The sequence below is a fragment of the Lepisosteus platostomus genome, chromosome 26, assembly GCF_059453375.1.
Source record: "Lepisosteus platostomus isolate fLepPlt1 chromosome 26, fLepPlt1.hap1, whole genome shotgun sequence".
NCBI classification, from domain to species: Eukaryota; Metazoa; Chordata; class Actinopteri; order Semionotiformes; family Lepisosteidae; genus Lepisosteus; species Lepisosteus platostomus.
In genome coordinates this window covers 13878357-13902415 of record NC_142636.1, presented here as the reverse complement: position 1 = coordinate 13902415, position 24059 = coordinate 13878357, and the positions used below count along the sequence as shown (strand labels likewise).

The 24059-nt window shown below is 59.1% G+C and overlaps 1 protein-coding gene and 1 long non-coding RNA gene across 3 annotated transcripts in view; one reads left to right on the top strand and one right to left on the bottom strand.

Annotated features, from left to right (window-relative positions):
• Positions 1 to 24051, top strand: part of cicb (capicua transcriptional repressor b) — a 34220-nt gene extending 10169 nt beyond the window's left edge. Inside the window, exons 3-21 of one of the 2 annotated variants that reach the window (XM_088620493.1) lie at positions 10423 to 10572; positions 11204 to 11369; positions 11596 to 11707; positions 11985 to 12167; positions 12424 to 12565; positions 12880 to 13067; positions 13908 to 14055; positions 14239 to 14336; positions 15955 to 17044; positions 17166 to 17308; positions 17436 to 17596; positions 17988 to 18175; positions 18596 to 18967; positions 19469 to 19722; positions 20298 to 20455; positions 20540 to 20691; positions 20775 to 20909; positions 21179 to 21310; positions 22086 to 24051. In XM_088620493.1, coding sequence (XP_088476619.1) covers positions 10423 to 10572; positions 11204 to 11369; positions 11596 to 11707; positions 11985 to 12167; positions 12424 to 12565; positions 12880 to 13067; positions 13908 to 14055; positions 14239 to 14336; positions 15955 to 17044; positions 17166 to 17308; positions 17436 to 17596; positions 17988 to 18175; positions 18596 to 18967; positions 19469 to 19722; positions 20298 to 20455; positions 20540 to 20691; positions 20775 to 20909; positions 21179 to 21310; positions 22086 to 22411 — 4298 coding nt within the window. In that variant the 3' untranslated portion in view covers positions 22412 to 24051. Of the gene's footprint in view, positions 1 to 10422; positions 10573 to 11203; positions 11370 to 11595; positions 11708 to 11984; positions 12168 to 12423; positions 12566 to 12879; positions 13068 to 13907; positions 14056 to 14238; positions 14337 to 15954; positions 17045 to 17165; positions 17309 to 17435; positions 17597 to 17987; positions 18176 to 18595; positions 18968 to 19468; positions 19723 to 20297; positions 20456 to 20539; positions 20692 to 20774; positions 20931 to 21178; positions 21311 to 22085 lie in introns of both variants that reach the window. The other variant, XM_088620492.1, reaches the window with a different exon arrangement.
• LOC148640272 (uncharacterized) overlaps positions 1 to 24059 on the bottom strand; it is a 178441-nt gene that overhangs the window by 129693 nt on the left and 24689 nt on the right. The gene's annotated exons all lie outside the window — the stretch shown is intronic.

Below are 24059 nucleotides of genomic sequence, written 5' to 3'. Positions count from 1 at the left end.
CAGTCTGGGTGTTGTGTATGTGTGTGTGTGTGAGTCTGCAGTCTGGGGGGGTTGTGTAGCTGTGTGTGTGAGTCTGCAGTCTGGGGGGTTGTGTAGCTGTGTGTGTGTGAGTCTGCAGTCTGGGTGTTGTGTATGTGTGTGTGTGTGAGTCTGCAGTCTGGGTGTTGTGTATGTGTATGTGTGTGTGTGAGTCTGCAGTCTGGGGGGGTTGTGTAGCTCTGTGTGTGTTGTGCTCCAGTGTATCTGGAGGGGAGAGGAGGAGAGGGAGGCAGAGAGAGGGAGGTGAGAGGGCAGGAGGGAGAGGAGAGAGGAGAGCAGGGAGAGGAGAGGAAGGACAGGAGTTAACAGACGGGCACAGTCACTTCTGCCGCTCACAGTGAGTCACCTTCCACACACACACACACACACACACACACACACACACACACAGCTCAGCTCAGCTCAGCTCAGCTCAGCTCAGCTCAGCTCCCAGTCCAGTCAGTCCAGTCCAGCCTGGAGAGTCTCAGACTGCTCTGTCAGTGTAGTGAGTCTGATTATAATCCCAGTGAATCACTAATCCAGCTCCCAGTCCAGTCAGTCCAGTCCAGCCTGGAGAGTCTCAGACTGCTCTGTCAGTGTAGTGAGTCTGATTATAATCCCAGTGAATCACTAATCCAGCTCCCAGTCCAGTCAGACCAGTCCAGCCTGGAGAGTCTCAGACTGCTCTGTCAGTGTCAGTGAGTCTGATTATAATCCCAGTGAATCACTAGCCCAGCTCCCAGTCCAGTCAGTCCAGTCCAGCCTGGAGACTCTCAGACTGCTCTGTCAGTGTAGTGAAAGGAGAGATACAGCAGAAAGAGGGAGGAGATGTGACAGAACATTTTGCTTGTATAAAGAAACTGCTGGTGTAGGAGGGAGTGTGAGAAAAAGAGAGGGAGGGAGAGAGTGCGTCATTCACTCTGAACTCCGGAAAGAGTGCATGAGGCTTTGCTATTGTGTGACTGTAGTTTCCATGGCAATCCCACAAACACTCACGCACACACACACACACGTGTGCACACACTTGCTGATACACCATTTTCGAAAGATTTATGTCTTTCTATATGCAGATCTGTGTCTATATCAGTGCATTTCTCTCTATCTGTGCCTCTACCTATAACACTGACACAGATCACAGTGAGACTGGGGCTCCTTTAAAGCTCTCTGCTCCAGACTGCAGGGAGATGAGTCTCCTGACTCTATAAGGGCTGTGTCTCTACCTGTAACACTGACACAGGTCACAGTGAGACTGGGGCTCCTTTAAAGCTCTCTGCTCCAGACTGCAGGGAGATGAGTCTCCTGACTCTATAAGGGCTGTGTCTCTACCTGTAACACTGACACAGATCACAGTGAGACTGGGGCTCCTTTAAAGCTCTCTGCTCCAGACTGCAGGGAGATGAGTCTCCTGACTCTATAAGGGCTGTGTCTCTACCTGTAACACTGACACAGATCACACTGTGTGAGCTCTCTGCTCCAGACTGCAGGGAGATGAGTCTCCTGACTCTATAAGGGCTGTGTCTCTACCTGTAACACTGACACAGGTCACAGTGAGACTGGGGCTCCTTTAAAGCTCTCTGCTCCAGACTGCAGGGAGATGAGTCTCCTGACTCTATAAGGGCTGTGTCTCTACCTGTAACACTGACACAGGTCACAGTGAGACTGGGGCTCCTTTAAAGCTCTCTGCTCCAGACTGCAGGGAGATGAGTCTCCTGACTCTATAAGGGCTGTGTCTCTACCTGTAACACTGACACAGGTCACAGTGAGACTGGGGCTCCTTTAAAGCTCTCTGCTCCAGACTGCAGGGAGATGAGTCTCCTGACTCTATAAGGGCTGTGTCTCTACCTGTAACACTGACACAGGTCACAGTGAGACTGGGGCTCCTTTAAAGCTCTCTGCTCCAGACTGCAGGGAGATGAGTCTCCTGACTCTATAAGGGCTGTGTCTCTACCTGTAACACTGACACAGATCACAGTGAGACTGGGGCTCCTTTAAAGCTCTCTGCTCCAGACTGCAGGGAGATGAGTCTCCTGACTCTATAAGGGCTGTGTCTCTACCTGTAACACTGACACAGGTCACAGTGAGACTGGGGCTCCTTTAAAGCTCTCTGCTCCAGACTGCAGGGAGATGAGTCTCCTGACTCTGTAAGGGCTGTGTCTCTACCTGTAACACTGGGCAGGCAGAGTAGTTCTGGGGGCAGGGTGTTGTATACGAGGTTTCAAGGCTCTGCACACGTCTCTAATGTTCAGGCCACGCTGTGGGGGGGGTGTTCTTGTGGACGATGTTCAGAATATTCCTCCAGCTGCCTCGCTCGCTCTCTCGTCTTACCCCACCCCCCCCACCCCCGCTGTCGGCAGCGCGAGGCTGTGCCGCGGGGCGTGAGCGCCCTCTGGTGGGGGCGTGTGCAAAGTGTGCCTCCTCAGGGGTGACTCGAACCCGGGACAGCATCACCTGCACAAGCTGACAGCGAGGTAATAGGACTCTCAGCCCCCAGCAGCTCTGCTGCCTTGTAGTGATCTGATCCCCAGATCCTCTGGGTCACATGCAGACAGACTCACTGACACAGACTGACTGACTGACACTGACACGGACTGACTGACACTGACACTGACACAGACTGACTGACACTGACACTGACACAGACTGACTGACTCACTGACACTGACACAGACTCACTGACACAGACTGACTGACTCACTGACACAGACTCACTGACACTGACACAGACTGACTCACTGACTCACTGACACAGACTGACTCACTGACTCACTGATACAGACAGACTGACTGACACACTGATACAAACTGACAGACTGACTCACAGACACAGACTGACACACAGACAGACTGACAGACTAACTGACTCACTGACACTGACACAGACTGACTGACTCACTGACACAGACACAGACTGACACACAGACAGACTGACAGACTCACTGACTGACACACAGACAGACTCACTGACTCACTGACACTGACACAGACTGACACTCTGACACTGTTACTCTGACACAGACAGACTGACACTCTGACACAGACAGATGGACACTTTGTCACTCTTACACAGTCAGACAGACTGACAGTCTGACACAGACAGATGGACAGACAGACATTGCAGCTTGACAGCGGGTGGCTATCTGTTGCTATAGTGACATGAGAGCCCTCTGTGACACAAGTGGTCACAGACTGGTGTTGCCATGGCAACAGTGAAGCATGAGGACAAGACATGAGTGGGTGGTGTTTTAATTAGACAGAAACAGAAAGAGAGAGACAGGGGAGAGAGTGAGTAAGACAGAGAGAAGCCACTGAGAGAGAGGGGTTCATACAGACACACTGACTGGACACTCCAGTACATTAACACTGCACTGAGAGAGAGGGGTTAATACAGACACACTGACTGGACACTCCAGTACATTAACACTGCACTGAGAGAGAGAGGTTAATACAGACACACTGACTGGACACTCCAGTACATTAACACTGCACTGAGAGAGAGGGGTTCATACAGACACACTGACTGGACACTCCAGTACATTAACACTGCACTGAGAGAGAGAGGTTAATACAGACACACTGACTGGACACTCCAGTACATTAACACTGCACTGAGAGAGAGAGGGGTTCATACAGACACACTGACTGGACCCTGCAGTAATTCTGTTTCTCTCTCAGAGGTGTCTGTGTGTTCCAGGTGCCCTCTGGTGGTTGATGAGGTTGTGACAGTCTGTGAGGTAGAGAGCAGAAAGTGGGAGAGAGGAGGGGAGGAGCAGCAGATACTTGTACTGAGTAACAGGGAGTGAAGATGTGTGGAGTGAGAGGGTGTGTGTGGAGTGAGAGAGTGGGTGTGTGGAGTGAGAGTGTGTGTGGAGTGTCAGTGTGTGTGGAGTGAGAGGGTGTGTGTGGAGTGAGAGGGTGTGTGTGGAGTGAGAGGGTGTGTGTGGAGTGAGAGGGTGTGTGTGGGTGTTTGGAGTGAGAGTGTGGGTGTGTGTGGTGTGTGAGGGTGTGGAGTGTGAGTGTGTGTGTGGAGTGAGAGAGTGGGTGCGTGGAGTGAAAGTGAGAGTGTCTATTCTCTCCCTGTCTGTTCCTGTCTGTCTGTCTCTGTCCCTGTCTGTCTCTGTCCCTGTCTCTCTGTTTGACTCTTTTTCTTTTGTTCTTCTCTGCTCTGTTGCTTGGCCCTGCTCCCCTCTCTCTCTGACAGACGTCTCCACCCTTCCTTCCCATAGAATCCCTGTTTCCCAGCCCCCTGCTCTCTCTTTCCATGGAATGACTCCGTCTATTTTTATCATCTCCCTTCCCCCTCCGCTGTGCCTCTGCTCTGCGTGTGGCAGCCTGTGGTCAGTGCTTTTGGTGGGACAGTGGCTCAGGACAGTCTGCGCAGTGTGTGGTCAGTTCTTGTGGTTGGACAGTGGCTCAGGACAGAGACAATCTGCGCAGTGTGTGGTCAGTGCTTGTGGTGGGACAGTGGCTCAGGACAGAGACAGTCTGCGCAGTGTGTGGTCAGTTCTTGTGGTGGGACAGTGGCTCAGGACAGAGACAGTCTGCGCAGTGTGTGGTCAGTGCTTGTGGTGGGACAGTGGCTCAGGACAGAGACAGTCTGCGCAGTGTGTGGTCAGTTCTTGTGGTGGGACAGTGGCTCAGGACAGAGACAGTCTGCGCAGTGTGTGGTCAGTTCTTGTGGTGGGACAGTGGCTCAGGACAGTCTGCGCAGTGTGTGGTCAGTGCTTGTGGTGGGACAGTGGCTCAGGACAGAGACAGTATGTGGTCAGTGCTTGTGGGACAGTGGCTCAGGACAGAGACAGTATGTGGTCAGTGCTTGTGGTGGGACAGTGGCTCAGGACAGAGACAGTCTGCGCAGTGTGTGGTCAGTACTTGTGGTGGGACAGTGGCTCAGGACAGAGACAGTCTGCGCAGTGTGTGGTCAGTTCTTGTGGTGGGACAGTGGCTCAGGACAGAGACAGACTGCGCAGTGTGTGGTCAGTTCTTGTGGCGGTCAGTGGCTCAGGACAGAGACAGTCTGCGCAGTGTGTGGTCAGTACTTGTGGTGAGACAGTGGCTCAGGACAGAGACAGTCTGCGCAGTGTGTGGTCAGTACTTGTGGCGGTCAGTGGCTCAGGACAGAGACAGTCTGCGCAGTGTGTGGTCAGTTCTTGTGGTGGGACAGTGGCTCAGGACAGAGACACTCTGCGCAGTGTGTGGTCAGTACTTGTGGTGGGACAGTGGCTCAGGACAGAGACACTCTGCGCAGTGTGTGGTCAGTACTTGTGGCGGTCAGTAGCTCAGGACAGTCTGCGCAGTGTGTGGTCAGTTCTTGTGGTGGGACAGTGGCTCAGGACAGAGACAGTCTGCGCAGTGTGTGGTCAGTACTTGTGGTGAGACAGTGGCTCAGGACAGAGACAGTCTGCGCAGTGTGTGGTCAGTACTTGTGGGACAGTGGCTCAGGACAGAGACAGTCTGCGCAGTGTGTGGTCAGTTCTTGTGGTGAGACAGTGGCTCAGGACAGAGACAGTCTGCGCAGTGTGTGGGCAGTACTTGTGGCGGTCAGTGGCTCAGGACAGTCTGCGCAGTGTGTGGTCAGTACTTGTGGCGGTCAGTGGCTCAGGACAGAGACAGTCTGCGCAGTGTGTGGTCAGTTCTTGTGGTGGGACAGTGGCTCAGGACAGAGACAGTCTGCGCAGTGTGTGGTCAGTACTTGTGGCGGTCAGTGGCTCAGGACAGTCTGCGCAGTGTGTGGTCAGTTCGTGTGGCGGTCAGTGGCTCAGCTCCCTGTCTGTGTGTGTGTGGTGTGAGTGGGCAGTGGGACAGTGTTGGTGAACAGACTGTGAGTGTGGGAGTGTGTGGGGACACTGTGTAACACGATGATACTGCATCATCCTGTGCTTCTGTACAAACTGGCTGACCACCAGCTGTCATTTATACTGCAGTTTAACGTGACACACTGCAGTAAACTCTGGTATATCCTGTAGTACACTATAGAAAATTGTACTAAACTGTGGTATATACTGTGTTAGACTGTAACACACTGTAGTAAACTGTAGTATATTCTGTAATACACTAAAAACACACTGGTAAACTGTTTTATAAACTAGTACACTATAACTGTAGTAAACTGTGGTATATACTGTAATACACTATAACACATTATAGTTAACTGTGGTACTCTATTACACACTGTGGTAAACCGCAGTATATACTGTAGTACACTATAACACACTGTAGTAAAATGCTCTTCTATTACACACTGTGGTAAACTGTAGTATAGATTGTAGTATACTATAACACACTGTAGTAAACTGAGGTATATAATGTAACACACAATACTAAACCGCAGTATGTACTGTAGTACATTAACACAGTGTGGTAAACGGAGGTATGTACTGTATTAAACTGTGATAAGGTGATGATGTACTGTAGTGCATCGCTATAGTAGCAAAAGCAAGGTTCATATTCAAATTCAGAGGACTTTATTGGCATGGCCGTGTTGAAACAATTAAGACAATACCGGTGAAAATATACGACTGGACATTAACTTACATTGATAACGCTGGTTTGAATTTATTACTGAATTCGCGCAGACTAGGACAGGGCACCGCGGGTGTGTCGGACTGTGGTGCAGAGACGAGCAGCACGGGTTACGAGTGTACCTGCGTGGTAGTGGAGCCCAGTCTGTGCGCAGCGTCTCCCTAGCGCTGGGCTGTTTTCATGTGGGGACAGCGCCGCCCCTGCCCCAGCGGTCCTTCCCTGTACTGCACCCGCCCTCCCCCGCCTTGCGACTGGCTGCCCCGCCTCTCCTGTCCCCGGTCGCTATTGGGCCACGGCCTTGTCAGTCTCCCTTGTGTTTGGTGCCGTGAGGCCCAATAGGGAGTCGCGGGGTGGGTGGGATTAGGAGCGTAAGGCTTGTTAGCCGCCCCTCATTTCCCCGTTTCCTGGTCAGGTTGTCGCCTTGCGGGCCAATGGCCGGGCGCTGGCTGTGATGTCACAATGGGGCCCAGTAACACGTCAGCCAATGAGCGAGCCACACCCTTGGAGCGCTGTCCGATTGATTTGCATATTCCGAACCCCTGTCAGATTCCAACCCCCCCCCCCGGCCCCCCCGCTCCGGCTTCGACCAATAGGAGCCCCAGAGCCGCGCAGAATGGGATTTGCATATGACTGACATTCCACAGCCCCGCTTGTCCAATCGGCGGCAGCGGCGGCGGGTGACGTCGCGTTAAGGGCGCGGCCGTGAGCCAATGGGAGAGCCGGGCTTGTGCAGCGAAGGTCGGCGGGGGCGGGGCCGGGCGAGGCCGCTGCCTCTGACTCAGGGAGAGAGAAGGGGGGGTTCAGCGGGGGAGCGAGAGAGAGAGACAAGGATCTGGGGGAAGAATCGAGTCGAGTGAATGATGTTGTGATACAACGACTTTTTACTACGAAGACGCGGCGAGGTCTCTGTGCCAGGAACTGGGGAGCCCAGCTTCTTCGTTCTCAGTACCTGGATTGTGCGCCTCCGCTGCTGCCGGCCGGGCCTGCGCGGAGCCGAGCCGAGACCCGAGGCGCGTCGCGGTGCCGTGTTCGGGTGGAGGGGTGGGCTGGAGCGGTCGGCGGTCCCGACGGCCCGCTGCGCCTTTGACAAGCCTCTGCTCCCGGGGGGCGCTCTTCCCCGCCGGGAGGGGCGGCCGTGGAGGAGTCCGGCGGAGGGAGGAGGACGGTCCGAGCCGAGCTGAGCTGCGGGTCCGAGCCGGTGGCGGAGGCGGCGTGCGTGTGTGTGTGCACGGCGAGAGGAGGAGGAGGAGGAGGAGGAGGGGGGTTGCGTTTCAGTCCTGTCCCGGGCGAGTAGCGCGGTTAGTCGGCTCCGGGGGAGCAGGCATGTGCGGCCGCCGGTGAAGGCTCTGCGGCCGGGGGCGGGCTGCCCATGGGGTCTGTGGTCGCTGGTCCGTAGGCAGGCGGAGGGTCCTGCGGCCTCGGCGTCTGGCAGCGAGCGAGCGCGGTAGCCCCGGCTGGCTGTCGCCGGGAAGGTGTGCGTGTGCGTGTGCACGCACCTGGCCAGGCGCAGGTGAGAGGTGTGCACCCACCTGGCGGGCGGGTGCGAAGCGTGAGGGCGGCTGGCCCCGGTGCTGGTGCTGCTGCTGCTGCTCCTCTCTCGCAGGGGCCGGCGGCGGCCCGGCTGCCAGGCCAGCTAGAGAGCATCCCGGCACGCAGAGGGCAAGGGCGGCGCGCCAACTCCAGGGCTCTGCCCTGCCCTGGGTCTCTCCAGGGCCCCGGTGTCGGGTTTCCGGCCTCTTTCGTCAGCGGAGGGGTCTGTCCGGGGAGCCCCCCCCCCCCCCCCCCCGCCGGCAGCGGCAGCAGCTCGGACCCTTGTTTGGACGTTTCACCTCCAACGTCGTCGGGAAAGTCGTGCATTGGGCCAGCGTGAGGGGGGTGTCGGTGGGCCGAGAGTCTTGGTCCTGGTCGTGTGTCGTGCAACTAAATTTCAGGACTCAGAAAGCCAAAGCAAAAAAAAAAGAGAAGAAAACAACTAATCCTTTGTCAGGCTGGTTGTAAGGGAGGTAGTCGAGGTGCCAGGCTTGTACACAAGTCGGCATCTTTACCGTGTGCAGGACAGGTAGGCAGGGGACACCTGCCACTGGGCATCAGAGCTCAGAGGCAGGCAGGCAGGCTCGCCTGAACCCAGTTCCGCTGCCTGTCTGACGCGGGAGGCGCCCGGCTCGTTTTGTGGAAGCGAGTCTGTTCTTTGCTGTCAGAATGAGCCCCTCTCTCTTTTTTTTTTCCACGGGCATGCTAGCAATGTGACGGCTGCTGGCATGAAAAAACGTCACTGAGGGCCCCATCCGTTGCAGTAGATGCTGAAAGACCGTGTTAAAAAGACCCCCTCCCTCTTAATCAAACAGGCGTAAAAATATCTTTTTACGGATATTTTACGAAATTGAGCCCTTGCGGACAAGGACGCTGGCGCGGGTGATCAGATCTTTAATAAAATACGATATTTCAATTGGGGTGCTTTAATCCACCCCCCATTGGGAAGGTTGTGCAGCCCATCGTTTCCGTAGTGTGCGGTCGGAGCGGGCCGGGGGATGCGCAGGCGCCGCCCGGTGCGCGGCAGCAGGCGAAGCCGGGGATGAGGCAGAGGCCTACTTAACCCTTCCCGCCCCGCTGCGCTCTGGAGATGTAAACAAACAGGGGAAAGAGAGAACAGACCCTGAAAAGTACCCGGGGATTGAGGCAGTGAGACCGGTAAGGTGGTCCCGGATTCGTTCCGACCACCGAGGCCGACGGCATCGTGCAGTTCATGGCGCATTTAATCCGTTTTTCGGTGCGGTGCGGAGGGTGATTGACGGTTAACTAACTGCGCAGAGGCCCCGCAGTGACGACACCCGCTCGGCTTTCAGGAAGAGCCAACACATGGCCTTGTGGAGACCCCGGGAGCACAGGCGCCAGGAAAAGTGGATTTCTCGGAGACAGAAATGTTGTATTTTAAAAATGTCGACCGGCGTTTGAGCGACCAGAGAGCAGTGCATCGCCTTTTTTTTGTCCCTGAAACAGATGTTAACCTCCGTGGCGGATAGCTGAGCGGTTCATTGCGGGTCGATAGCCGAGGATCGGATGTTGATGATCAATACCCAATAACGTGTTCCGCCCAGGGACTATTTTCCTCCTCCTAAAGGGACGTTTTAACGATCTTTCTTGTTGATCGCTAAACGAAAAAGGATTGGTATATCGTTGGACGCCCAACAATGTTTTCGTCAGAAAGCCCACCGTATGTGCGGCAGGGCTTGAGTATGTTCGGTTAGTATGTTCTTTATTATGTCTTTTAGACAGTTCCAGACTTGACTGTGAGCGGGGATAGATATTAACTTTAAGACTCCACTGACCCTGATGGAGTCTGCCTTTTCTGATTGTGCTGCTGTGTCCTGTGAATGGTTCTCTGTGGTCCAGAAATTGTCTGTTTGTAAGATGCGTTTTGAAAGCAGCAGAATCCACTGTAAATATTTCGCCCCTTTACAGTGGAATAAAACAGTTGTGTTCACAACATCATCATTAGATCAATAAAAAATGAAGACCCTTCACATTAACACTCCATCATCATCATCATCATCAGAGCTGTAGAGTAACTGTAGAGACACTCAGTCCAGCTCATCTGTATCTTCACATGAACAACCCATCATGATTGTATTAAAATGCCCATCATTGTGTACTGGAGTGTCCAGTCAGTGTGTCTGTATTAACCCCTCTCTTTCAGTGCAGTGTTAATGTACTGGAGTGTCCAGTCAGTGTGTCTGTATTAACCCCTCTCTCTCAGTGCAGTGTTAATGTACTGGAGTGTCCAGTCAGTGTGTCTGTATTAACCCCTCTCTCTCTCAGTGCAGTGTTCATGTACTGGAGTGTCCAGTCAGTCAATGTGCCTATTAACCCCTCTCTCTTTTTTGGCAGTGTGGACGAATGTGGAGCCCAGGTCAGTGCCTGTTTTTCCTTGGCACTCATTGGTCCCTTTCCTGGCTCCTAGCCAATCAGATTCTACTGTCCAGTCTTCCGAGGGCCAACAGCCTGTCAGTCATGCACAACCAGCCAATCAGAGCAGAGGTGAGAGTGGACAGGATACATGGATCAGTGACTCAAACAGCAGCAGCTATCAGCGAGTGTGTTCTCACAACTAACTGTATTTTCTTCTGCATGGAGTGCAGTGTTAATGCTGCATCTGGCTTATAAAATTAATATTAACTGTATTGTACTGTAGTGTCCAGCCAGTGTGTCTGTATTAACCCCTCTCTCTCTCAGTGCAGTGTTCATGTACTGGAGTGTCCAGTCAGTGTGTCTGTATTAACCCCTCTCTCTCTCAGTGCAGTGTTCATGTACTGTAGTGTCCAGCCAGTGTGTCTGTATTAACCCCTCTCTCTCTCTCTCAGTGCAGTGTTCATGTACTGTAGTGTCCAGCCAGTGTGTCTGTATTAACCCCTCTCTCTCTCAGTGCAGTGTTAATGTACTGGAGTGTCCAGTCAGTGTGTCTGTATTAACCCCTCTCTCTCTCAGTGCAGTGTTCATGTACTGGAGTGTCCAGTCAGTGTGTCTGTATTAACCCCTCTCTCTCTCAGTGCAGTGTTAATGTACTGGAGTGTCCAGTCAGTGTGTCTGTATTAACCCCTCTCTCTCTCAGTGCAGTGTTAATGTACTGGAGTGTCCAGTCAGTGTCTGTATTAACCCCTCTCTCTCTCAGACTCCCAGTGCAGTGTGGTGTCCATGAGTGATGGAGGTGTTGGCCCCCCTACGCTGGAAAGGGTGTCTCCCACTCGCCCTCCACCCCCAGCTGAAGACCCGCCCCCAGAGAGGGAGCCGGAGAGGGAGAGGGTGGACAGTGAGACGGAGAGCGACGTCGATGACCCGTGAGTCTCCGTTTTTTCTCTGAGCACAGAGAGAGCAGCCCCTGTCCCCCCACCTGGACAGGACAGTTTCTTGAGCCTGCCTGCCTGGGGTCTGTTGTCACGCTGTGTCAATAGCAAGAGAGCTATGTACAGTGTGTGTTATTGTGTCCCAGGAGTCTGTGTGTGTGTTAGTAAATACAAACACCCTTCTCTCTCCCTCCTCTACCCCTCCTCTCTCTCTCTGCAGTTTCTTTCCCAGTGTCGCCCCAGAACCCCCTCTGTCTGTGTCTCCAGTGAAGAGGCGCACCCAGTCTCTCAGCGCTCTGCCCAAGGACAGTGACAAGAGCAGCCCAGGCAAGGTGAGAGAGTGCACCAGTTCAACACCGACGCCGGCCCCCCAGACTGACCCCTGTCCCTCAACTTTGACCTTGTCCCCCCTAACTGACCGCCTGCTGTCCCCCTGAGAGTGACCACCTGCTGTCCCCCTGAGAGTGACCACCTGCTGTCCCCCCAAGACTGACCACCCCTTTCCCCCCCCGAGACTGACCGCCCTGCTGTCCTCCCATCCCCCCGAGACTGACCGCCCTCCCGCCCCCCCAAGACTGACCGCCCTGCTGTCCCCCTGTCCCCCTGCAGCGGGAGAAGGACCACATCCGCCGGCCCATGAACGCCTTCATGATCTTCAGCAAGCGGCACCGCGCCCTGGTGCACCAGCGGCACCCCAACCAGGACAACCGCACGGTCAGCAAGATCCTGGGCGAGTGGTGGTACGCGCTGGGCCACAAGGAGAAGCAGAAGTACCACGACCTCGCCTTCCAGGTGGGACTGGGGGAGCCCCCCGGGGATAAAGCACACCCCGAGACGGGGGACTGGGGGCGCGCCCCGCGATAAAGCACACCCCGAGACGGGGGACTGGGGGCGCGCCCCGCGATAAAGCACACCCCGAGACGGGGAACTGGGGGTGCGCCCTGCGATAAAGCACACCCCGAGACGGGGGACGCTTGTAGACAGGAGACTGATGGGGGCGCCCCGAGATCTTGAAGGTAACGTCTGGTGTCCCTGCTCTGCCCCCCAGGTGAAGGAGGCGCACTTCAAGGCGCACCCCGACTGGAAGTGGTGCAACAAGGACAGGAAGAAGTCCAGCTCGGAGGGGAAGGGGGGTCTGGGGGGGCCGGGGGGCAAGGAGCCCCGAGAGAGGAGCATGTCTGAGACCACAGGTGAGGGGGCAGTGAGGGCCTGGGGAGGGGGTGTGGTGGGGAGTGGGTGTGGTGTGGGAGGGGCTGCTGGAGAGGGGGTGTGGTGTGGGAGGGGCTGCTGGGGAGAGGGTTTGGTGTGGGATTGGTGGGGAGGGGGTGTGGTGTGGGAGGGGCTGCTGGGGTGTGGTGTGGGAGGGGCTGCTGGGGAGGGGGTGTGGTGGGTGTGGTGTGGGAGGGGCTGCTGGGGAGGGGGTGTGGTCGGGAGTGTGGGGGCTGGGGAGTGGGTGTGGTCTGGGTCAAGGGGCGTGGTTGACTCTGTTTCTGTCTCCTCACAGAGCCCCAGTCAGTGACTCTGGGGGCGGAGCTGAAGGCGGGGCATGGGGTGGTGGGCGGGGGCGAGAGGGTTGTGGGCGATGGCCCCCCCAGTCAGCTGACCCGCCCCCGGGCTTTCTCCCAGAGTGCTGTGCACAGCCTGGAGCAGAGGGAGAGGGGCAACACACAGGCCCTCCAGGAGCTGGCCCAGGTATAGTGTCATCTGTGTCCCTGTCCCTCCCACTGTCTCTCTCTGTGTGCTGGACAGCTGCCCTGTCCCTCCAACTGTGTCTCTCTCTCTGTGTGCTGGACAGCTGCCCTGTCCCTCCCACTGTGTGTCTCTCTCTCTCCGTGTGCTGGACAGCTGCCCTGTCCCTCCTGCTGTCTCTCTCTCTGTGTGCTGGACAGCTGCCCTGTCCCTCCCACTGTGTGTCTCTCTCTCTCCGTGTGCTGGACAGCTGCCCTGTCCCTCCTGCTGTCTCTCTCTCCGTGTGCTGGACGGCTGCCCTGTCCCTCCCACTGTGTGTCTCTCTCCGTGTGCTGGATAGCTGCCCTGTCCCTCCCACTGTGCGTCTCTCTCCGTGTGCTGGATAGCTGCCCTGTCCCTCCCACTGTGTGTCTCTCTCCGTGTGCTGGATAGCTGTCCTGTCCCTCCTGCTGTGTGTCTCTCTCCATGTGCTGGGCAGCTGCCCTGTCCCTCCCACTGTGTGTCTCTCTCTCTCCGTGTGCTGGACAGCTGCCCTGTCCCTCCTGCTGTCTCTCTCTCCGTGTGCTGGACGGCTGCCCTGTCCCTCCCACTGTGCGTCTCTCTCCGTGTGCTGGATAGCTGCCCTGTCCCTCCCACTGTGTGTCTCTCTCCGTGTGCTGGATAGCTGTCCTGTCCCTCCTGCTGTGTGTCTCTCTCCATGTGCTGGGCAGCTGCCCTGTCCCTCCCACTGTGTCTCTCTCTCTGTGTGCTGGACAGCTGGCCCACCAGGGGGCGCTCCGCCCAGTGTTTTCACAGTGGCCAGTCTCTCCGCTCTGTTACTCACGCCTCCCCCTCTCTCTCCAGATGTGTTCTGGGGGTGCGGGTCAGTTCCCGGGCTCGGGGCGCCCCCCTCGGCGCCGCTCTCTCTCCCAGCGGGGGGCGAGTGAGGAGATGACCAGTGACGAGGAGCGAATGGTCATCTGTGAGGAGGAAGGCGACGACGACGTCATCGGTGAGTCCGGGAAGGGGGGGTCTGTCGTGTCCCGCAGGTCCGGCCCGGTTTCAGCCTGTACACGGGGGGGGGCTTTCGTTAACCGACCCCAGAACCTCACCCAGCCCATTCCGGAAAGAGCCCAGCTCGTCCCACACTCCCACCCCCTGTGTGTCCCCTCACACCCCTGTCTCTCTCTCTCAGAGGACTCCTACCCTGGCAGCTCCATTGACCTGAAGTGTAAGGAGAGGGTGACCGACAGCGACAGCGAGCCTGGCTCCGGGGACGAGGGCGATGGCAAGGTCTGTGAGTGTGTGTGGGTCTCTGTGTCTCGAAGTCAACTGGTAAATGGTCTGTATGGTCCGTGGGCAGTGGGCAGGGAGCTGGTGTGGTGTGTGTGTGTGCAGTGGGCGGTGGGCTGGTGTGTTGTGTGTGTCTGTGGTCACTGTGTGCAGTGGGCGGTGGGCTGGTGTGTTGTGTGTGTCTGTGGTCACTGTGTGCAGTGGGCGGTGGGCTGGTGTGTTGTGTGTGTCTGTGGTCACTGTGTGCAGTGGGCGGTGGGCTGGTGTGTGTGGTTTGTGGTCTGTGGGCGGTGGGCTGGTGTGGTGTGTGTGTCTGGTCTGTGGTCTGTGGGCAGTGGGCAGTGGGTGTGTGTGGTCAGTGTGCAGTGGGCAGGGAGCTGGTGTGTGTGGGCAGTGGGCAGTGGGTGTGTGTGGTCAGTCTGCAGTGGGCAGGGAGCTGGTGTGGTGTGTGTGGGCAGTGGGTGTGTGTGGTCAGTGTGCAGTGGGCAGGGAGCTGGTGTGGTGTGTGTGGGCAGTGGGTGTGTGTGGTCAGTGTGCAGTGGGCAGGGAGCTGGTGTGGTGTGTGTGGGCAGTGGGTGTGTGTGGTCAGTGTGCAGTGGGCAGGGAGCTGGTGTGTGTGGGCAGTGGGTGTGTGTGGTCAGTGTGCAGTGGGCAGGGAGCTGGTGTGTGTGGGCAGTGGGCAGTGGGTGTGTGTGGTCAGTGTGCAGTGGGCAGGGAGCTGGTGTGTGTGGGCAGTGGGTGTGTGTGGTCAGTGTGCAGTGGGCAGGGAGCTGGTGTGGTGTGTGTGGGCAGTGGGTGTGTGTGGTCAGTGTGCAGTGGGCAGGGAGCTGGTGTGTGTGGGCAGTGGGCAGTGGGTGTGTGTGGTCAGTGTGCAGTGGGCAGGGAGCTGGTGTGTGTGGGCAGTGGGTGTGTGTGGTCAGTGTGCAGTGGGCAGGGAGCTGGTGTGGTGTGTGTGGGCAGTGGGTGTGTGTGGTGGGCAGGGGGCAGGGAGCTGGTGTGGTGTGTGTGGGCAGTGGGTGTGTGTGGTGTGTGGTGTGTGTGGGCAGTGGGTGTGTGTGGTGTGTGTGGGCAGTGGGCAGTGGGCAGTGGGTGTGTGTGGTGGGCAGGGGGCAGGGAGCAGGGAGCTGGTGTGGTGTGTGTGGGCAGTGGGTGTGTGTGGTGGGCAGGGGGCAGGGAGCTGGTGTGGTGTGTGTGGGCAGTGGGTGTGTGTGGTGTGTGGTGTGTGTGGGCAGTGGGTGTGTGTGGTGTGTGTGGGCAGTGGGCAGTGGGCAGTGGGTGTGTGTGGTGGGCAGGGGGCAGGGAGCAGGGAGCTGGTGTGGTGTGTGTGTGGTGTGTGGTGTGTGGTGTGTGGTGTGTGGTGTGTGGTGTGTGGTGTGTGGTGTGTGGTGTGTGGTGTGTGTGGGCAGTGGGTGTGTGTGGTGTGTGGTGTGTGGTGTGTGGTGTGTGGTGTGTGGTGTGTGGTGTGTGTGGGCAGTGGGCAGTGGGCAGTGGGCAGTGGGCAGTGGGCAGTGGGCAGTGGGCAGTGGGTGTGTGTGGTGGGCAGGGGGCAGGGGGCAGGGAGCTGGTGTGGTGTGTGAGGGCAGTGTGCTGTATTTGACCGTGTTCTGTCTCTCTCCAGCGCGTCTTCGCTCCGGTCATCTGCTCCTCCTCCTCGCCCTCGCCCTCCGTCTCTGTGGCTCGTGGCCTCGACAGCGCCCCCCACAGCACCGCGCCGGCCCGGCGCCTCGGGGAGGGGGGCGGCGCCGACAGGAAGAGGAAGAGGGGGGCGGAGAGCGGCGGGGGCGGGCCGGTCTCGCTCGCCGTGCCGCCGGCCGGCCCCTCGGTGATCGCCACCTCCGCCCCGGCCCTGCACCCCCAGGCGCTGGCCTGCAGCGGCCCCGCGCCTTCCGCGCAGATCCTGCTGCACCCCGGCCGGGCCCCCCGCCTGCCCCAGCCCCACGCCGCCCCCGCCCCTGCGCCGGCGGCCCCCCCCAGCCAGCCCCTCGGCCTCACCCCCCTGCTGGGGCAGGGCGCGGTGCGGGTGGCGTCCACTGTGGTCACCAACGTGGTCAAGCCGGTGGTCAGCACGCCCGTGCCCATCGCCAGCAAGCCCGCCCAGCTCCGGGAGGGCGCGGCCTCCGCCAGCAGCCCCTTGGCCAATCCGCTGGCCCCGGACAAGAAGCAGCCGGTCCTGATTGGAGGAGGCGTGGGGGGCGGGGCCGGGCAGTACTCCTCCTCCTCTCCCAGCCCTGCCATTGGAGGAGTGACCAACCTGGTCTTGGGGCACCCCTTCGCCAACGCCCTCCAGACTCCGCACACGGTCCAGCTCATCGCTCAGCAGCAGCAGGCGCACTTACAGCCCCAGCCCTCTTCGAACCAGGGGCCGAGCACCAGCTCCAACGGGCCCCTGCCCCTGGGCCTGCTGCAGCCCCAGTTCATCCCCGCCCCAGCCTCTCTGGCCCCGCCCTGTGGCGGGAAGCCCATCACGCAGGTGCAGTACATCCTGCCCACACTCCCGGCGAGCTCCGCCCCCTCCACCAAGAGCCCCTCCCCCCAGCTGCAGCAGCACCAGGCCCCCGGCATCCAGTTCACCCTGCCCGCGGCCCCGCCTTCTCACGCTCACTCATCGCCGGCCAATGGGAAGACAGTGGGCGGGGCTGGGGCGGCCGGGTCGGGCCCAGGCCACGCCTCCAGTCCTGCAGTGGGAGTGGTCTCTCCTGGACCCAGAGGTGAGGGAGTGACCAGCAGCAGGGGGACGGGGGGAGGGTGCTGTCTGGGTGGGTGGAGAGAGAGAAAGGGGTGGGAGAATGCGGAGGGATTATCTCTAGAATATTCTCTCTCTGCCTCCAGTCCAGGCCCAGTCTCCGGTGTTGCAAGGGAAGATGCTGGTCCCCATGGCAACGGTGAGGTCAGCAGGCTCCGCCCAGCCCCAGACACTCCCACTGGTGGCCCCGCCTCTTCCTGTGCAGAATGGCGCGCAAACAGGAAGCAAGGTACCCGGATGTCCCTTGACCTCTGACCCGCGCCGGGGCCCCTGGTCCTGTGGCGCTGTTCTGCTGGCTGTCCTGGAGGCTCGGTCCAGCAGCAGTAAGGCCCGTCTCGCTCGCTGTCCCCCCCCAGATTATCCAGATCGCGCCCATGCCCGTTGTTCAGCCCCAGCTCTCCTCCGGAGGAGCGGTGCATCCTGGGAGCCCCTTCCCCGTCTCCATGGGCACGGCAGCGGTGATGGCGCCCGTCTCGGCCCCTTCCCAGACCGTGCTCCTGCCTCCCCCGGCAACCAGGTACACTGCCGCACCGCACAACAGCTACACAACCGCACAACAGCTACAGTCCCGGCTGTACAGCTACGTTTGCAAACCCGTTGCACCCCTGCTCTCAGTGTTCCCCACGCGGTGAGGCACAGCCCCACCTGGGGGACACCAGGGGAGCTTCAGGGAGGCCTGACTGGACAGTCCAAGTGGAGTGAGCCCGCTCTCACACAGTGCTCACTGCCTCCTCCAGCACACTGTCCCCGGTCCTCTGGTAGTGCAGTGGACTCTAAATTTCTGGTGCAGAGAGAAGAGAGCCCCCTGCTGGTCCGCAGCACCCCTGTTAACCACAGCCGTGACCTTCGATGTCAGCTCGTGCTGGCCAGTCTCTCCCTGCCTCCTCACGCTGTCTTTTCTCTCTCAGGATCACCTATGTTCAGTCGGCTCCCGGTGTCCCCACCCCTCTCCCAATCGTCTCCACGACGACGGGCTCCTCCCCACAACAGGTCCCTCCTCCTCCTGGCTCCGCCTATGTCCAGTCGCCCCTGGCAACACTGGGGTTCACCGCTATCGCCCCCTCTGGGCAGACGCTGTTACAGCCACTAATTACAGGTACGAAAGACGTGATGACTGAGATAGGAGTGACTTAAGAGAATGAGGGGAGTCTCTGCTCTGTCAGTGAGTCAATTATAATCCCAGTGAATCTCTAGTCCAGCTCCCAGTCCAGTCAATCCAGTCCAGCCTGGAGACTCTCAGACTGCTCTGTCAGTGTCAGTGAGTCTGATTATAATCCCAGTGAATCTCTAGTCCAGCTCCCAGTCCAGTCAGTCCAGCCCAGCCTAGAGACTCTCAGACTGCTCTGTCAGTGTCAGTGAGTCTGATTATAATCCCAGTGAATCACTAGTCCAGCTCCCAGTCCAGTCAGTCCAGTCCAGCCTGGAGACTCTCAGACTGCTCTGTCAGTGTCAGTGTGAGCAGAATTTTAACTCTCTCCTTCCCTCTGTATTCTGTATCTCTCTCATCCCTCTCCAGGTCAGCCCCCCTTACTCACCCCGGCTCAGTCTTCTAATTGCCCCCAGTTGCCCTCTCTATCTGGCCCCGGCTCAGGCGGGGCAGGAGGGCAGATAGTCACTGCGATCTACCCCAACCCTGGTGGTTCCCCAGCAACCGTCACTCTGGCGACGGGGGTGGTTTCCATGACGACGGTGCCCCCCAGTGTGGTGTACACGGTCTCCAGCCCCTCCCCCCACTCCCCCCACATCCTGCCGAAGGCGCCCGGCCAGCAGACGCACGCCCTGGCCCAGGGGCTGGGCAAGACTGCCGGCGGCTCGACGGCGCCCCCCGCAGTGTCCACTGCATCCCTGCAGAGCTGCAGCCCCGGCCCCCCCCAGCCCTCCCACACAGGTGAGCCTGGTGATGTGTGTGAGAGCGCAGTTTTAAACGTGCGTGCGTGTGTGTGAGCGCGCGCGTTTGTGTACGTTTGCGTACACGCGTGTGTGCGCATGAATTTGCGTGTGTGCGTGTGTATGTCTGCGTGTATGAGTGTGCACGCGTGTATGTGTGTGTGTGTGGGTGGGGGTGGATGGGTGTGTGGGTGGGTGTGTGGGTGGGGGTGGATGGGTGTGGGGGTGGGTGTGTCTGTGGGGGTGTGTGTGTGTGTGGGGGTGGATGGGTGTGTGTGTGGGTGGGTGTGTGTGGGGGTGGGTGGGTGTGTCTGTGGGGGTGGGTGTGTGTGGGGGTGTCTGGGTGTGTGTGGGGGTGGATGGGTGTGTCTGGGTGGGTGTGGGGGTGGATGGGTGTGCCTGTGGGGGTGGGTGTGTCTGTCTGTGGGGGTGTGTGTGGGTGTGTGTTGCAGGTCTGAGGGTGCCCCCTGTGTCTCAGATTGCAGTGGTGTGTTCTGCGCAGGCAGTGTGCCGGTCACCCCCAAGCCGCCCCCCGCGCCGGTGAGGACCCCTCAGAAGGTGAAGGCGGTGGTGGCCAGCATCCCGGTGGGCAGCTTCGAGGGCGGCGGGCGCGGCGGGCGGGAGCCGGACAGGGGCGGCGACGCTGGCTCGCCCCCGCCCCCCCCGGCCGAGGACGGGCCCCCCGAGGATGGGCCGGGCGGCGCCGACGGGACCGGCTGGGGGAAGGACGGGCCGGCCGGGCCTGCGCCGGGCCAGGTGAGGGCCTGCTGCTGAGGCCATCCAGCTGAGAGCTGTCGGCCCCTCTGTCCTCTGTCTCCCCCCCCTCTCTGGACAGTCAGGTCTGCCCGTGTCCAGTGTCAGTGTCCAGGCTGTGGTCACTGAGCCTGTCCTCTCTGAACAGCCAGGTCTGCCTGTGTCCAGTGTGTGTGTCCAGGCTGTGGTCACTGAGCCTGTCCTCTCTGAACAGCCAGGTCTGCCTGTGTCCAGTGTCGGTGTCCAGGCTGTGGTCACTGAGCCTGTCCTCTCTGGACAGCCAGGTCTGCCTGTGTCCAGTGTCGGTGTCCAGGCTGTGGTCACTGAGCCTGTCTTCTCTGGACAGCCAGGTCTGCCTGTGTCCAGTGTCTTTGACCAGGCTGTGGTCACTGAGCCCGTGCTCTCTGGACAGCCAGGTCTGCCTGTGTCCAGTGTGTGTGTCCAGGCTGTGGTCACTGAGCCTGTCTTCTCTGGACAGCCAGGTCTGCCTGTGTCCAGTGTCGGTGTCCAGGCTGTGGTCACAGAGTGTCCTGGTCACTGCGTCAGGCTGTACCTCCTCACGGTCCCTCTCTCTGCAGGCCGGCCGGAGGGACTCCCGGCCCTCCTCCCCCCTGCACCCCCCCTCGGGGCCCGACCCCCCGCCGCCCCCCCCTCAGCCAGAGAAGGACGCCCCCCCAGCCAAGAAGGTGAAGGTGCGGCCCCCGCCCCTCAAGAAGACGTTCGACTCCGTGGACAAGTAAGTGGGCCAGACGGGGTCCCCCCCCCCCCTCGCGCCCTGGCGCTGACCGGCTGACCGGCTGACCGGCTGTCCTCTCCCCAGGGTGCTGTCCGAGGTGTACTTCGAGGAGCGCTTCGCCGAGCTGCCCGAGTTCCGGCCCGAGGAGGTGCTGCCCTCGCCCACCCTGCAGAGCCTGGCCACCTCCCCCCGCGCCATCCTGGGCAGCTACCGCAAGAAGAGGAAGAACTCCACCGGTGAGCCTCCGGGGGCGCCCCGCCAGCCGCGCCCCGCGCCCTGCGCCCCGCGCCCCGCCTGACCCTCCGTCTCTCTCCCGCAGACCTGGACTCGTCCACCGAGGACCCGGTGTCCCCGAAGAGGAAGAGCCGGCGGAGGTCCAGCTGCAGCTCCGAGCCCAACACGCCCAAGAGCGCCGCCAAGTGCGAGGGCGACATCTTCACCTTCGACCGGCCAGGTAACGTCACACCTGAGACAGGTAACTATGCACACCTGGGAGACAGCAACTGTGCACACCTCAGACGGGTCACTGCAGACACACCTGGGGGACGGGTCACTGCAGACACACCTGGGGGACGGGTCGACTGGTCACTGCAGACACACCTGGGGGACGGGTCGACTGGTCACTGCAGACACACCTGGGGGACGGGTCGACAGAACACAGACTGACACTTACACTGTTCCCAGTCTGTGTTCGTACTGATCTGTGCCATCTGTCTCACCCAGGGACAGACTCAGAGGACATCCTGGGAGAGCTGGAGTTCGACAAGGTGCCATACTCCTCTCTGCGTCGCACCCTGGACCAGCGCCGCGCCCTCGTCATGCAGCTCTTCCAAGAGCATGGCTTCTTCCCCTCTGGTACCTACCACACTCACTCCACCCTCTCAGTGCAGTGTTCATGTACTGGAGTGTCCAGTCAGTGTGTCTGTATGAACCCCTCTCTCTCTCAGTGCAGTGTTCATGTACTGGAGTGTCCAGTCAGTGTGTCTGTATGAACCCCTCTCTCTCTCAGTGCAGTGTTCATGTACTGGAGTGTCCAGTCAGTGTGTCTGTATTAACCCCTCTCTCTCAGTGCAGTGTTCATGTACTGGAGTGTCCAGTCAGTGTGTCTGTATTAACCCCTCTCTCTCTCAGTGCAGTGTTAATGTACTGGAGTGTCCAGTCAGTGTGTCTGTATGAACCCCTCTCTCTCTCAGTGCAGTGTTCATGTACTGGAGTGTCCAGTCAGTGTGTCTGTATTAACCCCTCTCTCTCAGTGCAGTGTTCATGTACTGGAGTGTCCAGTCAGTGTGTCTGTATTAACCCCTCTCTCTCTCAGTGCAGTGTTAATGTACTGGAGTGTCCAGTCAGTGTGTCTGTATGAACCCCTCTCTCTCAGTGCAGTGTTAATGTACTGGAGTGTCCAGTCAGTGTGTCTGTATTAACCCCTCTCTCTCAGTGCAGTGTTCATGTACTGGAGTGTCCAGTCAGTGTGTCTGTATTAACCCCTCTCTCTCTCAGTGCAGTGTTAATGTACTGGAGTGTCCAGTCAGTGTGTCTGTATGAACCCCTCTCTCTCTCAGTGTAGTGTTAATGTACTGGAGTGTCCAGTCAGTGTGTCTGTATTAACCCCTCTGTCTCTCTCTCTCTCCAGCTCAGGCCACAGCAGCTTTCCAGGCTCGTTACTCTGACATCTTCCCCACCAAGGTGTGTCTGCAGCTGAAGATTCGGGAGGTGCGCCAGAAGATCATGCAGACCGCTGCGCCCTCCGAGCAGACAGCAGGGGGCGCTCAGGGTCCCCTGGGGGCGGCGCAGCCGGACTCCGGCGTGGGCGGCGGCTTCCTGCTGGCGCCCGGCCCCTCCGGCGCCCCCGAGCCGGGCGCGTCTCCGGCGCCGCAGGGCCCGGACGCGGCCCAGGCCGAGGGGGACCCGGGCGCCCCGGAGCAGGCCGAGCCGGACGCCCCCGACTCTGCCAGATGAGCAGGAGAGGCTGACCAGCGGACCGCGACTCTGATGGACACAGCCACCCCCACACCCCAAGAGCGCTGCACTGCTGTGCGCCTCTCCAGCTGGAGCCCCCAGTGTCCAGTGACCCCCCTCTCTGGGGAGCCCCCAGTGTCCAGTGACCCCCCTCTCTGGGGAGCCCCCAGTGTCCAGTGACCCCCCTCTCTGGGGAGCCCCCAGTGTCCAGTAAAACCCATTCTCTGGGAATCCTCCAGCGACCACTGACCCTCTCTCCAGGGGTGCCCCGTGACCCCTCTCTCCAGGGGTGAACCCCCGGTGACCCCCCAGCCCAGGAGGGGTGATCCGCTGGGGCCGCGGCAGGGGCGAAGCACCAGGCAGGGGCAGGAACTCTTTCGTCTGTTACCCCAGTCTTCCTCCGTGCTTGTTGGAGCCCCACCCCCTCGGAGAACACCGGGGCTCTCATCCCCCTCTTCCTCGCGCCCCCCCGGCCCGTGCGTCTGGGCGCCGCGGGCGGACGGCCTGCTCTCCCATTGGCTGAAGACGTCCCGCAGTTTCCCCGAGGGGCTCCCGCTGTTGGCCGAAAGCGAACTCCGCGGTTTCTGTTGCCGAGGACAGCCGTTCCTATTGGCTGCTGAGCACAGAAGGTGGGAGGGGGAGGAGCGCCTGCTCTGGCTCTGCGATTGGTCATGCTTCCCCGGGAGCCAGCCGCCGCCTCCTCGTGATTGGCTGGGACTGATGGCAGCCGGCCGACGGGCCTGGACTGCGGTTGGCTGGGACGAGCACTTCGTTCTGCTGTGATTGGCCAGCCGGGACGGAAGGCGGGCAGGAGGAGCAGGGTGTGGGTGGAGCCTGCCGCCTGATTGGGTGGAATCGAATGGTGTTCGATGGCAGAACTCCGGCGCCCGGCTCCCTGTCTCATTGTTGTTGCTGTTCGTTTTAATGTAAGAACTCGGGAACTCGAGAGAAACAGAGCAAGAGACGGAGGCGGGGAGGGGCGATTTAACTTGTTTTTAATTCACTGAAGTCCGAAGCTCCAGGATGGAGTGGAGTTTTAAGTAACTTTCCAGGAGCAAACTTGATTTTAACGCGGAGTGGGCGAACGGCTTGGTGGGACCTGCGGACCCCAGCTGTGGGTGTCCAGGTGAGAGACGGCCGGTCCCCTCTGTCCCGGAGACGCTGGGGTGCAGGGGGGGGTTGTCTGTCTGTCTCCCCTGGCAGAGGTCGGAGTGCCTGTGTTGTAGATAAATACTGTAGAGTCTGGAGACTCACTAATAATAACAATTAAGATAAAACAGCAAATACTCCTTTAAAGGAATAAACTGTAAAGTTAAATAAATATTAATATTAATACCGTTTTGTGTATTTTTTTTCTTTTTGGAGAGCAGCCGTTATAGGAAGCGCCCTGGCGTGCTGTCTGTGCTGCCAGGCCTGCAGGGGGCGGTGCTGAGTTGACTGGCCCTCGGCAGCTCTGGCGCCCCCCGGTGTCTCTCGCCAGTAAGCCCGGCGGGCCCGAGGGCTGGGCGGCGCGCGTTTGCTTGTGCTGTTGAAAGAGAGGGACTCCTGTGTCGCTATCGGAGGCAGGAGGTCAGAGGCGTGTTGATCATGTGCAATATTTCTTACTGTAAAGACCTCTAATAAAGACCTGTTTAACACCACTGTCGTC